The following is a 15,618-nucleotide window of genomic DNA, read 5'->3' as shown; positions in this document are numbered from 1 at the left end:
TCTTTGGACCTGGCACATTGTGAAAAAATTACTAAGATGCTAAGGGTGCTGTGAACTGAGAAAGTTTGGGAACCTCTGCCTATGAGGTAGGTACCAACATTACCTGCATTTTATAGGTGATTTCAGGTAGATCCTATTGGTGACAACTTTTTCACAGAGGAGGAAACCGAGGCTCAGAGAAGGATGAATTTCCCTAGGATTACTCCAACAGGTAAGCAACAGAGCTGGAATCAGAACCTGTTCTCCCGACGACCTGTGTCGGGAGGGTCTTGCCTGTTGTCTTCAAACAGTGGAGGGCCAAGCAGGGGCTCAAACTGCCCTCTGCCCTACACAGCGGCGGTATTGAGAGGAGCACTTGGCAGAATCTGGTACTCTGGCCTTGGTGTCTAGCGCGGACACCTAATTACCCTGGAAAGCCATTTCTTGTGGTTAACTTGTTTTGATGCACTTTCATTTATTTTTAATCCATGCTCAGGATTCTGGCTCAGAGCACATTTTACTTGATAGGCTCAGAAAGGCTTAGCACGCGGAGATGAGGGAAGATGGAGCCTGGAAAAGGAAAGAACTTAAACCCCTGAGTGGGGAAAATGTCACCACCCAATATGAAAGTCAGAATGGCCATGCATTCATCATCCGTGGGCAGCCAGCAATACGGCTTGCAGGAGCTAGACCCTGCCGTGATGCTGGGGATGGAGTGATGAACAAGAAAGACTTCATACCTGCCCTCTCAGGGCTTAGGGCCCAGCAGGTAATATCACATGCCTTACACACACACACACACACACACACACACACACACACATACACACACCCCTCTGTGTGTATATTACACAAATGAATGAATGAGTTTGCAAACGAAGAAACTGTAGCTCAGGCAGAGATGTGGGAGCCCAAGCAAGTCAGCGGCTATGACAAAAATTGCAGGTTATCCTTTGATAGCTCTTCTCCCTTTCACACTTGTAAAAGACTACATTTCCCAGACCCCCTTGCAAGTAAGTGTGCCGTGTGATTAAATCCCAGCCAATGGGATGCAAATGGAGGTGATATGTTCAATCTCTGGGTTGTGTCGAGGGTGCCTCCCTTTCCCCCATGTCCTCCTTCTGCTGACTGCAACGTAGTGATACGGGCTGAAGCTGGAGCAGCTATCTTGGATCAAAAGGTAGGGGATGGCAGAGCAACGAGATAGAAGAAACCCAGGTTTCTTGTGATTGGTGAACCACCATGTCAGCCTCAACTGCCAAGAAGACTTTTACATGAGAGAGAAATAAATTTTGTTTTATTGAAGGCACAATTATTTTGAATCTCTTTATTATAGGAGTCAAATCAATATCCTAACAATATAACAGCAGAACTAGAGCAGAAGCCAAGTTTCCTAATTTCCCCATCCAAGCCCTTTCCATAATCCCCCCACCTATGTATTTAAATGTCTTATTCTTTCCCAAGTGTTACCTTGTTCATGTCCATTTCTGCTCCTTCCATGGCAGAGACAGGACTTTGTGACCCTCACTGGATACACAGGGAAACCAAGATATGAGAGTGGCAGGCAATCTGCCCTGAGACATGAGGGCAGAGTTATTCCTATCTCTTGGATAGAGAAAGTAGGACTCAGAGATGTCATTTAGCTCTGCCCTTGTGCCCAACTCCTAGTCCAGGGATCTTCCTACCCTTGGAAGCTGCTCTCTCCCCTATTCTGGGCACCTTAGCCCTCATCCACTTTATAAAATACAAATGAGGTGGAAGTCTAGCAGAGAGAAGCTTTTGCATTGTGAGAGCATTTAAGCCCTCCCACCCTCCCTTCCTGCCATGCAAGCACCTACCATCATGATAGCCAGAGGGGCATGGAGACAAAGCACCAGGTGGCGTGGGGGGCCATCGTCTCTCTCCTTCTGCAGCTCCTTACCGCCTTCCAGCAGGCTCTCCCTATGGCCCAGACAAGAAAGGCTAAAACTCAATCATCTGTTCTCTGACTATGCCCCGTATCTGTGTCCTTGTGGGTCCTGAACACACACGCCCTGTAACCCTGTGTCCTGTAGCAAATGCTTCTGAACCCCATCCCTATCCCCTTGGCACTCACCTTCTCCATGTGTGCCTATGGCTTCCTAGTGCAAGCACATCTGAATCTGTGCATGCTCAACCTGTGCCCAGGACAGGCTGGAAGTGCTGGGAATAGCCCTCAACAATGACAAACAGGTGCCGGTGGATAAACACCTCCATGTCCTCAGGTCTCAGATGGGACAATACTCAATCCAGCAGGACTGAGCTCCCATGGCCCACAGTAGTCACTTGCTCCTTGATGCCTCTGCAGGGTATTGGCTGCTCTTCCTCCCCAGTCTGGCTTCCCCACCCCTCTACTGTGCTTCCTGGGACGACCTTCCAGATACACCACTTGCACTCAAATTCTTGTCTCGGGACTACTTCTGGAAGAACTCAATCTACAGCATGTCTACTATGGTTTGAATGATAGTGTCTTCTTCAAAATTCATGTTGAAACTCAATGCCCGATGCAACAGTATTAAGAGGTATGGCCTTTGGGAGGCGATTAAGTTATGAGGGCTCTGACTTCATCAATGGGATTTGCACACATCTAAAGGGGCTCAAGGTTGAAGGGAGTGCTTTCTTGCTCTTCTGCCTTCTGCTGTATAAAGACACAGCAACCGGGCACCATCCTAGAAGCAGAAAGAAGCCCTCACCAGACACCAATGCTGGAGACTTAATCTTAGACTTCCCAGCCTCCAGCACTGTAAGAAATACATTTCCATTCTTTATAAGTTACCCAGCCCCAGGTATTTTGTTAAAGCAGCACAAAGGCACAATGACAGTGTCTTATCCACATGTGCCCTGTGCATGTGAGTCCCCTGCACCACTTTCTGTACACACCTGAGCTGTACATGGGTATCCTAGCCCTTCTGCTCTGTGCATACATGCCCTGTGTACCTGTGTCCTATACACACCTGTCCCATGCCCATGTATCTAGGACACCATCCTGCACCTTCTGTTGGGGATGAAGGGCAGCCCCTGACCCTGGTGAGGTGGTGGAGACTCTTGAAGCAGAGTAGGACGAAGGGAACAGCATCCGTTGGCCTCTGCTAGCCTTGGGTGTGACTCTGAGGCAAGTAGCCTGATTGGTCTGAGCTCCAATTCCCTCTCTTGGTGAATGAGCTCCAGGTTATTTGTCAGAGCGTAGAGAGGCCAGTGAGATAACATACACACAGGGACTGCCACACCGGAGTTGCTCCACCAAGCGACCCCCATCAAGGCTCCTCCTCCTTTCTTCCTGGGCCTAACTTCTTCCAAGGGAGTGGCTTGAAACCTAGATGGGAGATGACAAGGCAAGCTGCCGGGATGGGGCTTAGGGGGCACTAACTCTTACAGAAGCTGGGAACGTAAGTCTCGATTTCCCTCCTCCCCCTCTCTTCTCCTTTCTCTTTCCACAGCAGGGATAGAACACAATGTTCAGGTTTTTCATTGCCCAAGGCTGGGAGCTCCAGACAGAGCAGGTGGAAGGGAGGGAATGTCAGCTGGGCTGCCTGAGGCTTTGCCAGACACATGTGGGTGTGTCTGTGGACACTCCTTTCAGGGCCTGGAGTGTGACCGTCCATTAATCTCCTCAAATCCTTGAACCATGTCCCATTACCGTGATGTCAGGGCCGCTCCATAAAGTATTACAGCTCCAGGAAAACCAAATGAGCAGGCTGGTGCCAGGGGTGCATATGAAACAAGTAAACAAACCCAGACGCTCGAACTCAGCCAGATTCTGAGAAACAGGTGGAAAGTGAGTGGAGACTGGGAGAGTAGGCATGTGGCCACTTAGCCCTGGGACTTCAGGTCCATCTGGGGTCCTCAAATCAATCAAGAAGGCACCATTCTGCAAGACACCACGGGTCTGATTGGACTCCTGCTACCTCACTGTGGCCACAGGACAATCTCTTCTCTCCCTGGTATTCAACTTTCCCAAATGTGAAAAGGAAGGTGACATTAAAAATCCCTCAAGAATTTTGTGAATGCTTTGAAAATTTACAACGAAACCCAGCATAACAGTTAGAAGTAATCAGCTGAAATCTGGTTTTGAATCCCAGGTCTGTGAGATACCAGTTGTATGTATTAATAACCATAGTGATTAATCATTCTATGCTTCGATTTCCTTATCTTAAAATAAGGATAATAGTAGCACCTACATGATAAGGTGGTTAAGATGATCAAGTGAGTTAATATTTGTAAAACATATGCCTGGTATACGAGCAGGGTTATATGTGTTTGTCAAATAAAATAAGCAAATAATTCATTGCTAATACTTCATCTGTGGGCTTTTGAGTGTTTCCTCTTCCAAAAATACTTTTCCTTGCTCCCCTCGTTCCTTCACCTAGCAAAATCTCAGTTTCACTTGAGTTATTACTTCTTTTAAATCACCCTCTGGACACACTTCTGGCTTGTTTCACAGTTTTCTCACCTGGAACACAGGACATAGGATTGGATCTATATTTCTCAACTTTCAGCCACTCATATACCTCTTAGATTTTTGCCTGCCACATTCACTTTGATTTACTTATATTTGTCTTTAAACTTACCATATGAGATAGGAATACTTCTTCTGAGTGACAGAAAATCCCAAGTAATAGTAATTTACAGGAAATAGGAGTTTACTTCTCTCACACATAAAAGCATGGGGAACTATTTCAGGCTGGTGTTTCCATCTGGTCATCTGGGATCCAGGTTCCTTCAATTTTGTTGTTCTCCCATCCTATCAGGCATCCACTTCATGAGCCAAAGATGGCTGCTCAAGTGCCAGCCATTAGGTCTGCATCCTGGAAGCAGGAAGGACAAAAGGAGAGGAGGAGGGCATACTCCCTTCTTTTCAGGACACTTAAAGCCTTTTTTCCGTGCCACCTCCTCTGATGTCCTAGTGGCTTGTCATCCACTTGTCCTAGCTGCAAGGGAGGCTGGGAAATGGAATCCTTGCTCTGGGTGCACTGTGTCAGCTGTTGATCAAGGATTCTATCCCAGTGGAATAAAGAGTGAGTGAATATTGGAGGAAATCAGCAGCCTTTATTGCACTAACTTCATATAGACTCATTTTTTTCTCCCCTTACTCTAAACAATATTGTCCATGATATTTCTGGTTTCATGAGCTAGTTGTATATTTTTCTAAAACAATTTAAAATCAATACTTAGTAATTAAAATGAATATACACACATGTATGTGTATAGATACGGTATGGATGACGGGAGGCTGTTACTTTCACGCCCCCAGTGATCCTTGCCTCCCAGTGCCTGTACCTTCCCCTTGAATCTGGGCTGGCCTGTGACTTGCACAAAGCAATAGAATGCAGCAGAAGCAGTGTGGTGCCAGTTCCAGGTCTCAGCTTTAAGAAGACCCAACAGCTTCTCCTTCTGTGCTCTGGAGAAAGTTCAGTGCCATGTAAGAACTCTGACTACCTTGAGACCACCATTATATAAGGAAGCCCAAGCTAGCCACGTGGAGAGGCCATGTGGAAGAGAATGGAAAAACCCGACTGACAGAACCAAGCCCACAGATACATGGTCAATCTGAGATTTTCCAGCCAACTGCCAGCTCTTTCTGTCACCCCAGCTAACACCATATAGAAGAGAGTTGAGCTGTCCCAGCTGAGACCAGCTCAAACTGTGAGCAAATAAATGATGACTTTCTTTTAAAATGCTAAGTTTTGGGGTGACTTATTATGCAGAAATATTTATCTATATATTATAGCACCTAAAATCATGTCATATGCCACTACCCTTTGGTAAATTCTGAATTAAGTGATACCGTAATGTTCTACAAGAGGTCCTATTCTCTCTCTCACAGATCATAGGTCTCCACAGATACACAATTGCAGCTTTTTGATGGAGGACTTCCCGTGTGGCAGCATGACCACAATAACCTCCCACATGGTCTGTTTTCTCTCTGTTCCTTTGCCCTGGGAGTAGCCAGAGGGAGAATGTTTTCACAGTGCAATTCTGATCACATCACTCCCCTGCTTATCACCCACCAGCTGCAATGTCCACAGAGGGATCTTCTTAGATTCAACTACACACTCAGACTCAACAGATGGCCATAAGCCGCACTTGGCCTTGACCTACTCTAAAGGATGTAGGACAGAACTTCAGCTTGCAGGCATAGCACTCAATGTCATCAGGTGCTCCTCTCGGCAGGAGTCCTTGCTTCATCCAGCCAAGCAGTACCGCTCAGGTGCAAGAGAAACTCCCCAACAGTCAGTGCAGGAGCAATATTGGCTTAAAAGCTTCACATCCCACGGGAGCCAATATCTTTGGCCTTACCTAGTTACATGAGTAACCATGCTCAGGAGGCCCAAAGTATGAATTTTCCACCAGGTATGTATAGTTCCTCCCAGTCCAGATGCAATTTACCTGTCAGGGGGTTTAAAAACAACAACAACTTCATTTTTTTTAAAGAATAGTTTAAGATTTACAGAAAAATTAGGAAGATGGTACAGAGAGTTTCTGTGTCCCCCATACCCACTCCCCCCTGTTACTAACTTCTTACATTAGTATGGTACATTTGTTACAATTAACGGACCAATATTTATACATTATTATTAGCTAAGCTAAAGTCGATACTGTATTCAGATTTCCCTAGTTTTTACATAATGTCCTTTTCCTGTTCCAAGACCCCACTGGGGATACCTCACTACATTTAGTTGTCATGTCTCCTGAAGCTCCTCTTGTTTATGATAATTTCTCAGACTTTCCTTGTTTTTCATGACCTTGACAGTTTTGAGAACGGGTCAGGTATTTTGTAGACTGTCCCTCAGTTGGAATTTATCTGATGTTTATCTCATGATTAGACTGGGGTTATGGGTTTTTGGGAGGAAGACCACAGAGGTGAAGTGCCATTTCATCACATCATATCAAAGGTACATACTATCAAGTGTTGTGTTGACCCGTTGATACTGACCTCGATCACCTGGATGAGGTTTGTTGGGTTTCTCCGCTGTACACTTACTCTTTTTCCCCCTTTCCATAAGGTACTCTCGGAAAAGAAGTCACTACGGGCAGCCCACAGTTAAGAATTGGGGAGTTATATTCCCCCTCCTTGAGGACTGAGTATCTGTATATAGAATTTGGAATTCTGTGTGGGAGATTTATCTTTTCTTCCCATTTGTTCATATATTTGTTCAGTTATTTATATCAGTATGGATTCAAGGATATTTATTTCATACTTTCTGTTACAATCTAATATTACTTTATTTATTTCGTTGCTTAAAATTTTCAAGCTTTGGTCATTGGGAGCACTTACAATTGGCCTGTATGTTCTTTGACATACTCCCATCATTGTGTGTGTGTGTGTGTGTTTAGCATTTCGTTACTTTCTGGCACTGTAAGATTATACTCCAGGTTTATCTTGTATATTTCCTGCCCAAGTTCTAGAAACAGCCGTTTCGCCAAGGAGCCGTGGATCTTTTCATTGGAGAATGGTATTAGAAACCAAGATCTTGGTAGTACGTGTGTTCATTGCTATGGAATAGCATTGCTTCTAGACCCTCTCAGCTGATAGAGCAAGGAAATGTACATGTGTATACTACCCGTGTATATACATCTATGACTATTGCTATATATCATCCTCTGCATCTATACTAAACACAAATTCATATTGATACCTCCAATTCTAATCCATTGCCACATGGATCATTCTAGCCCCCTCCTCAGGAGGTCATTTTCTATCATAAGCAATGTTGCTTAGTAACATAGCAGACATACGTTTATCTGTTTCCAGGGAACAGAGCTTGACAGTTAACCAAAGGTCAAATTCTCATGCCGAGGAAAAGGTTTTGTTAACCCTTTCCCCATTCTCATCAGTGGCTCCCCCCGCTCTGTGGACAAAGAACAAACTCCTTGGCCTATAAGGCTCTGCAGTGACCTGGCCTGCTGACAAGTCCAGCCTCATCCCCTACCACGTTCCTTAATGAGCCCCCCATGACAACCACACTGGTCTCCTTCTACTCTCATACTCACCATGCTCTCTTCTGCCCCAGGGACTCTGTCCATGCTCAGCCCTCTGCTGGACTTCCCTTCCCTACCCTCTTGACCTGGCTGCCTTCACTCCTCCTTCCCATCTCAGCTCAGTCCTCACTTTTACAGGAAAGCCATCCCTACCCCCAAGACTAGGTCAGCACCCTTGTTTGAGGCTCACACAGCACTGTGTGCCTTGGCTCGTAGCACTTACTACAGCTGTAATGTTACATTTCCTTATCCCTTTCTCCCACTAGAATACGAGCATCTTGAGGGTAGGGATGGAGTCTAGCTGGTTTCACTACCTAGTTAGCTAGTATATAATAGGTGTTCGATAAATATTTGCTCATTTTCTCTGTTCTTTATTCAGTGAGTACTTAGCAAGGACCTCCCAGGTGTCAGTTCCTTTTCCAGCATCTGGGGATACAGCAGGAAGGGAAACAGGCAAAGCCCCTACTTTCTTGGCACTTATTTTTTTTTAGTGCTGGTGGCAATAAACAAAGAAACTAATGTCAGAAGCTGATAAGGAGTAAAGGGTGTGGCTGCTGTTTTTAAAAGGATGGTCCGGGAAGGGTGACATTGAAGCAAAGATGGAGGAAGCGAGGCAAGGGAGTGAGCGCTGGGGATATCAGGAGGAAAAATGCCCCAGGCAGAAGGAACAGCCAAGGCAAAGGTGGTGAGGCAGGACTGTTCGTGACCGAGGGAAGGAACAGTGAGTACTTTAAGGCAAGTGTCTCATCTAAATTCCCATGACCCTTTCTAAGTCCGCTTCGCAGATGAGGAAACTGAACCCTAAGAGGAGAGCCCTTTGCACAAGGGCACACAAATGTGGGGGTACAGCTGGGATGTTGGGGCCAGAGCTAGCCTCCCTTTGAAGTCCCTAACAACAGGTCAAGCCTCTGGAATGTGGGGAGGAGAAGATGGCCTTCCTAGCCCTGGTGCTATGCTGGCCTCAAAGGCACGGGCACCCAGCTTCCAGGATGACCTCCAGTCTCCTGGTTGGTGAGGACTGCACAGGCCTTTGGAGGATGATCAGTCAGGCTCTGTCCATGAGGTGGCTGAGGAGCCAGGACAGGGCATTCGCATTTGGCTGTCCTCCCACATGGCCCACCTCTGCTGGCTGTCCCAGTGCCCCCAAGAGCCTCGTTTTCATGATCCCCATTGACAGAGGTGGACACTGAGGCTAAGAGAGGTAAGAGGAACTACCTGAGGCCACTCAAGTCAGCCGGCCACCGAGTCTTCCTGGAAACTCCATGATCTTTGGACCAAACCTCACTCTGGGCTTGGCCTGGGCCCCCAAAGAAATGTCTCCTTGAATTTTGTGCTCTGGGCACTTCACTCAACTTACCTTAATCTCTGCCCTGTAAAGGAAGGAAATGTCACCCCACTCACTACCTGCGCACCCACACCCACTTGCTGGGTTCCGGGCGATCAGACATGGGCCCTGCTGTCCAGGAGCTGCCAGTCTGATGGAGGGGCTGGCCGTTCAACAGAACAGTGCAACTGTCAGAGTTCAAAGGCAAAGGCGCGCCGAGGTGGAGGAGCGTGTGTGAGAGCCAGCCACCAGGCAGGCATCCTAGGGGAGGAGGCACCACGGCTGGGCCTTGGAGGACTAGGGCGTGTGTGGCCATTGGGAGTGCCCCAAGAGAGCATCCCTCTCAGGCTGTGCGCTCCACTGTCCCGCAGAGGAAAAAAAAGAGCAGAGAAAGGGGGAGGAGGGTTCGTCAGATGCTTCCTTTCAGCCTTCAGGTGGAGCCCTTGAGCCACGGAACCGCACGCGCCTGAGGAGACTGTCGGGACCTAAGGACCTCGGAGAGGACCCGGGGTCCTACCCGAGGGCTGTGTGTGGGGAGGTGGGAGGATAGAGGTGGGGAGGGGGAAGGGCATCCGGGCTTGGCGCAATAGAGGCTCCGCGGCGGTGGGGACAGGCAGGCGGCGGGGGAGGGGTCTTCTCCGGCAACCCCCCCGCCCCGCCCCTGCGCCCGGGGACCGCGGGCTCAAAGCTCCAGTGCCCTAAGCCTGGGTGCAGGCGGTGCAGATCTGCCCTGAGCGCAGGGGAAGGAGGATGGATTGGTACCCTCACATCCTTACCCCGGCCCATCGCCCGCCTCCCCGTCCCTCCCTGCGCTAACTCTCCGGGCGCCCTCGCCGGCCGCGGGCGGAGCTCCATCCGCGGTGCTCGGCGATCCCCGGCCCCCGCCCCTTCCCCTGTCCCTCCGTCCCCGCAGCCCCCCAGAGGCCGCCGCCGCCGCCGTACAGCTCCGCGCGGCGCGAGCAGGTACGTGCGCCTCGGCAGCGGCTCCGGGCCGGGCCGGGAAGGAGGCGGGAGCCGGGGAGGGCGAGGCAGTGGTGGCCAGGCCCGCGCCCTCCGGGCTGCGCCGCAGCAGAGACCCCGGCGGGTGGGCGCCGGCTGCAGGGAGGAGGGCGGGCGCCCCGGGAGGACGCACCCTCGCCCGCCGGCCGCCCGGCGCCCTTCGCTGCCCGCGTGCCGAGGCAGGGAGGGAGGCCGGCACAGGTACGCACGCGGAGAGGGTGCCGCGAGGGGCGGCTGGAGGCCGAGGGCCCGAGGCGGAGGGCGGCGGCGAAGGACAGCCAGCCTGACCTCGCGGCCCGCCGAAGGACAAGCGGCGAGGGCACCCGGTGCGTGCCGGCCCCCGCGGAACCTGGCCTCCCTGGGCCGCCTGGCCTCCCTGCTGCGGGCGCCGCCCGGTCCTGTCCGGCCTGGCCCGGCCCGCCGCGTTTACGGTCAAGGGCAGGAGCAGGGGGTGTGAACTGCGGGCCGGCGGGCGCGCGGGCGCGGTGGGCAGCGGCGTGCTGGGGCTTTCTGCGCGGAACTTTGGGTATAACAGCGTGGACCTGCGTGTGCGTATCTGCGCGCCCCAAGGCTTTGTGTACAACTCCTGCGTGTGCCTGTCCATTGGGTTTTCTGAAGCTTCATCCACATCCGCCGTGCGTACGTCTCCCCCTGTGTCAGTGCCCGCGGTGGGTGGGCTCTTGGGCCCGGCGGGTCTTGGTGGATCTGGCTTGGATTTTAGCAGTCCTAGGAGTAAAGTGTGAGAGCGTGTGTGTGTGTGTATGTGTATGTGTAACCAGTTCCGCCCCCTCCTGGGGTGTGGGTATTAGTGTGGCCCGCAGATCTATGGGTCTCACTACGTGGCTTCCAGGTATCTGTGGGTACTGCATGTGGGGACAGCCCCTGGGGGGCTGAGCGTGGAACTGGAGTGTTTCCTTCAGGACCTGTACGACTGCATGTGAAATCGAAGGGTAACTAGTGGGGTTGTGGGGTGTGGACGGTGGGCACGGTATGTTGTCAGTTTGCTTTTGCTTATGTTTGGGTAATTGACTCAGCATGGCCTTGTGTAACTGGTGGGTATCTCTGAACCTGTGCATGAGAGAAGCAGGGAGACATCCTAACTTGGGGGGAGAAGGAACCTCTTTCTTCTCTGCCCCCTCACTCTGGCATCCTATTGAAAAAGTTTTGGGTTTTTGCAGGGTGAAGGAGAGCCCTGCTCCCAGAACTTGGGTGCCCCCGATTTCCTCTGGGTTATGGAGGCATCAATATGTCAGTCTGGGGAAGAGGTTCCTGGGCCACATTAGGGGCGGAGTTCTGTGGAAGGTGCTGAGGATGAGGGGGCACATCTGAGCATCCATGTAGCACCCACTCCCGGGCCCTGGTACCACTCATTTCCACTCAGGAAATGCTTTGGGTGCTCAGAGTAAAAAGCCAAGCAACACACCTTTCCTTTCTATTCACTGGAAAGTGAAAGCAGTCTGGGCCAGGACTGAGGACCCAGACGGAGTTCAGACATACCCCTGCCCTTGAAATGCTCCCTGTTGCTGTTAAACCGCTGGATAAAGTGGGGGGTCCATGTATGAGGGCTGGAAGAGCAGGGAGTGAGGGTGGGGTGATGACACCAGTGTGCGGGTTTGCAGAGTTGTAGGTGATAATTCTTAGGGAACCGCATTCAATGCCCGGCCCCCCACGCACACACCATGGGGTCTTGGCTACCTTTAATTCCTGATTGAGGGGCTGGTGAGGGTTATACAGGGTACTCCTGAGTGAGATTCCGGGTTCAGGGCCCAACAGGTAGTAGGTGCTTAGTAAACATTGACTAAATTGGGACTTGGAAGGAGGGATGTAGCGACAGAAATGGGTTGTGAGTGGACACGGGCTTTGTACTCAGATGAAAGGCCCTGTGTGTGCTAAGAGGAAGTGTCTGATGCAAGTTCGTATTAGAAGGAAGGTCAGAAAGACTGAAAAATGTGCCTTCCTGCACTGAGACTCTTTGAGTTTCAGTCATTCGTTCAATTCATTGATTCTCACTTCATTCATTTGCTCATATTCTCTTTCTCTCACAAACACACACACGCACACCCCACAGAGCACCAGAGAATAAACTCAAGTGTGAGAATGCAGAGAATCACGTGTCTGTAGAACGTGTGAACCACTCTGCACTGGGGGTCTCTGTGCTGTGTGGGGACTTGTGCGCCTTGGGCCCTGGGTGTGTGTACCCTCAGGACGTCGTGTGTAGATGGAATGGTACAGTTCTGCTGTGGGTCAGGAATCATACAGGCCAGGTGGGGAAGGGCGTTGAGGGGGAACCTGGCGGGGAGAGACTAGATCTGCCTAAGGGAGGACCCAGTTACCAACTCCAGCTGAGTGTTGTGAGGGAATGGGGTGGCCAGATTCTTACATTTTGTAAGAGAAGCCAGAAATTCAAAGTTTAAAATGTAAAATCTTTTGCTTTTTATATATTGGCAACTAATTCACCAAAAACAAATGAACAGACCAGGAACAAAACAAAGCAAAACTTCTATGAGGCAAATATGGCCCATGGGCTGTAAGTGGGTATGCTTTGATGGGAATGCCCATGTGCTGTCTGTCCGTCTGTGCAGGTGTGTGTTCAGGTACTTGGGTGGGGTATCTCCTCTTTGCAGCATAGAGTGTGCTCCCTGCTCACCTTCCCCTCTTGTGTCCTCCCCCTGCTTCTGTTGACTTAGAGGTATTTGACTTTGACCTTAGTCATGGCTCTCAGGTCTGCTCTTTCCTCTTTGACCTCTCAGCCCTGTCATCCACGACCTGCTGGCTCCCTTGCTGGACCCCTGTCTCCACTCCGTTCCCTCCCATCCTGGCAGTTCTCCTGCCTTCTGAAACCCAGGCAGATCCCAGCACTTCCTGCTCCAATATCTCAGCTCCTTGTCACTCTTTGGCTCCTTGGCGTGGCTCGGAGTGCTTTGTGAGCCGGCCTTGGCTGATCTCTGAGGCATCCTGTTCCACTTCCCGGAATGCCCTCATCCCGTCTCACTGCTATAGAATTTCCAACTCATCCTCTGAGGTCTGGCTCAAACGCCACCAACTCCCAGAAGCTCCCTTGACTTTCTCCTCTTTGTTTCTACAACATCTTCGTCATCTCCACCACCCATGCACTATATTATGACATCCTCACAACAACCTTATGAGGCAGGCATTTTCTTTATTCCCATTTTACAGATGAGAAGACTGAGTCTGGAGAGGTCATATCACCTGCCCAAGCTCAAGTGGCAAAGCTGGGATTTGAACCTGTTATCCACTCTATCTAAATCCCCTGCATCATAATGGTAGCTCATTGCTAATACTTACTGAGCACTTGCTGTTCTGAGTACTTTACAAGGGTTATCTAAATCCCTGCACCAGCCCTGTGAAGCCAGGAGTTGGGGTATTATTGTCATTTTATAGATGGGAAAACTGAAGCCCAGAGAGGGCAAGTGAATTGCCCAAAGCCATCGACAAGTTCCCCTAGGTGGGAACTGTGCCTTACTCACCTTCACATGCTTGGGGACTAGTGTGATGTCCTGCCACCAGGAGGTACTTGGTAGAGGTTTGTTAAAATCAACTGACTTTCTGTTTTCTCTTCTAGCTGCCAAGGGGCCAAGGGATGAGCTGGGGCCCTCCTTCCCAATGGCATCTCCCCCTGGTCTGGAACTGAAGACACTGAGCAATGGTCCCCAGGCCCCAAGGAGACCATCTCCCCTGGGCCCAGCGGCCCCACCCAGAGAGGGTGTGGAGAATGCCTGCTTCTCTTCAGAGGAGCACGAGACTCATTTCCAGAACCCTGGGAACACCAGACTGTGCAGCTCCCCCAGTCCTCCAGGGGGCATCCCCTCACTGCCTCGATCCCAGCGGGACGATCTGTCCCTACATTCAGAGGAGGGGCCAGGCCTGGAGCCCGTGAGCCGCCCGGTGGATTATGGCTTCGTTTCTGCCTTGGTTTTCCTGGTGAGTGGGATCCTCCTGGTGGTGACAGCGTACGCCATCCCCCGAGAGGCCCGTGTCAACCCGGACACAGTGACAGCGCGGGAGATGGAACGACTGGAGATGTACTATGCCCGCCTGGGCTCCCACCTGGACAAATGCATCATAGCGGGCCTGGGGCTGCTCACGGTGGGCGGCATGCTCCTGTCGGTGCTGCTCATGGTCTCCCTGTGCAAGGGCGATCTCTACCGCCGGCGGACCTTCGTCCCCGGCAGGGGCTCCAGGAAGACCTACGGCTCCATTAACCTGCGCATGAGACAGCTCAATGGGGACGGGGGCCAGACCCTGGTGGAGAATGAAGTTGTCCAGGTCCCAGAGACTAGCCACACTCTCCAGGTCTCTTAAATGAGACCTCACCTTATCTGGCTGCTTTAGCTGCAGGGCCACACGGCCCCTAAAGGCCGCAGGTTTCAAACTAAGCTCCACATAGGGCCCCTGGAAGGAGTACGGGGTGCTGGAGGGAGAGCCCGGGGCCCGGCCCAGGCCACATGTGGGCGAGCAGCCCAGTGATCTGTTTTGTAGCTGAGGTTTTGCATAAGGTTTTGTTCAGAAGATGGCTTCTGCTGCTAAAAATACAAACGTTTGGAAACTGCTTCTCTTGGAGGATGAGGTTTCTTGGCATTTCTGAGGATTGGGAGCTGTTTGAAAGATTGCCCTTCCCATTCCTCATGCCTTGGGAAATTCCAGGACTTCCACGTCCTTATCAGCCGAGTGAGGGTATTGGATGACCTTGGGCCCCTTTCAGCCTTGACCATTTAAGTAGGAGGTGGCTTCATGATGAGGGAAGAAGTCAGCACTGGGGGGACCCCTTGGTACTCCCACTGACTGAACTGTGATCCTCCCCTCACTGGGCCTCAGTCTCCCTGTCTGCAAAGTGAGGAGGTTGGACTGGATGACCCCTCGGGCCCATCCAGTTCTGCCCAGCCTCCGTCTCTGGCCACCCCCTGGCACTAACCATTCTCCCTGCCATTTTCTGGCCTTGACCTTGGTGATCATAGTCAGGCAGCCCACAGCTCTCGTGGTCCTGCCAAAGAGCTCCATGATCAGGCTGGGTTCAATCCAAAGTTTGCCACAGCCTGGGTTTGGGTTTTGGGGTCTAACTTCCTGCAGTGACTAATTTTCTGCAGCAACATATTTTACAGAGCCAAGTGCACAACTTCCCCCAGTTCTGTGGGTAAGAAGGATCTCGTATACAAGAAAGGTGAGGGCTTTGTTGTAGTTCTGTCGGCATGAGGCAGGCCTTCATCACCTTCTCCTCCCCAGTAGTATGTCTCTTGGTTCTTGCCTTATTCTGGTAGGAGAAAAAAAATTGTTTTTAATGCTATATTTGTGACCTCACT

At 50.8% G+C, this 15,618-nt stretch overlaps 1 protein-coding gene across 1 annotated transcript; it reads left to right on the top strand.

Moving 5' to 3' along the window:
- The first annotated feature begins 10,229 nt into the window (after positions 1–10,229).
- On the top strand, positions 10,230–14,872 carry TMEM74B (transmembrane protein 74B). The gene is made up of 2 exons (XM_012665779.1): positions 10,230–10,501; positions 13,884–14,872. The coding sequence occupies exon 2, from the start codon at positions 13,925–13,927 to the stop codon at positions 14,621–14,623; it is 699 nt and encodes a 232-aa protein (XP_012521233.1). The 5' UTR covers positions 10,230–10,501; positions 13,884–13,924; the 3' UTR covers positions 14,624–14,872.
- Positions 14,873–15,618: the final 746 nt, after the last annotated feature.

Source organism: Propithecus coquereli, unplaced genomic scaffold (genome assembly GCF_000956105.1).
Source record: "Propithecus coquereli isolate 6110/MARCELLA unplaced genomic scaffold, Pcoq_1.0 Scaffold122, whole genome shotgun sequence".
NCBI lineage: Eukaryota > Metazoa > Chordata > Mammalia > Primates > Indriidae > Propithecus > Propithecus coquereli.
Note: the sequence above shows the minus strand (reverse complement) of the source record. Positions and strands in the feature narration are given on the sequence as shown.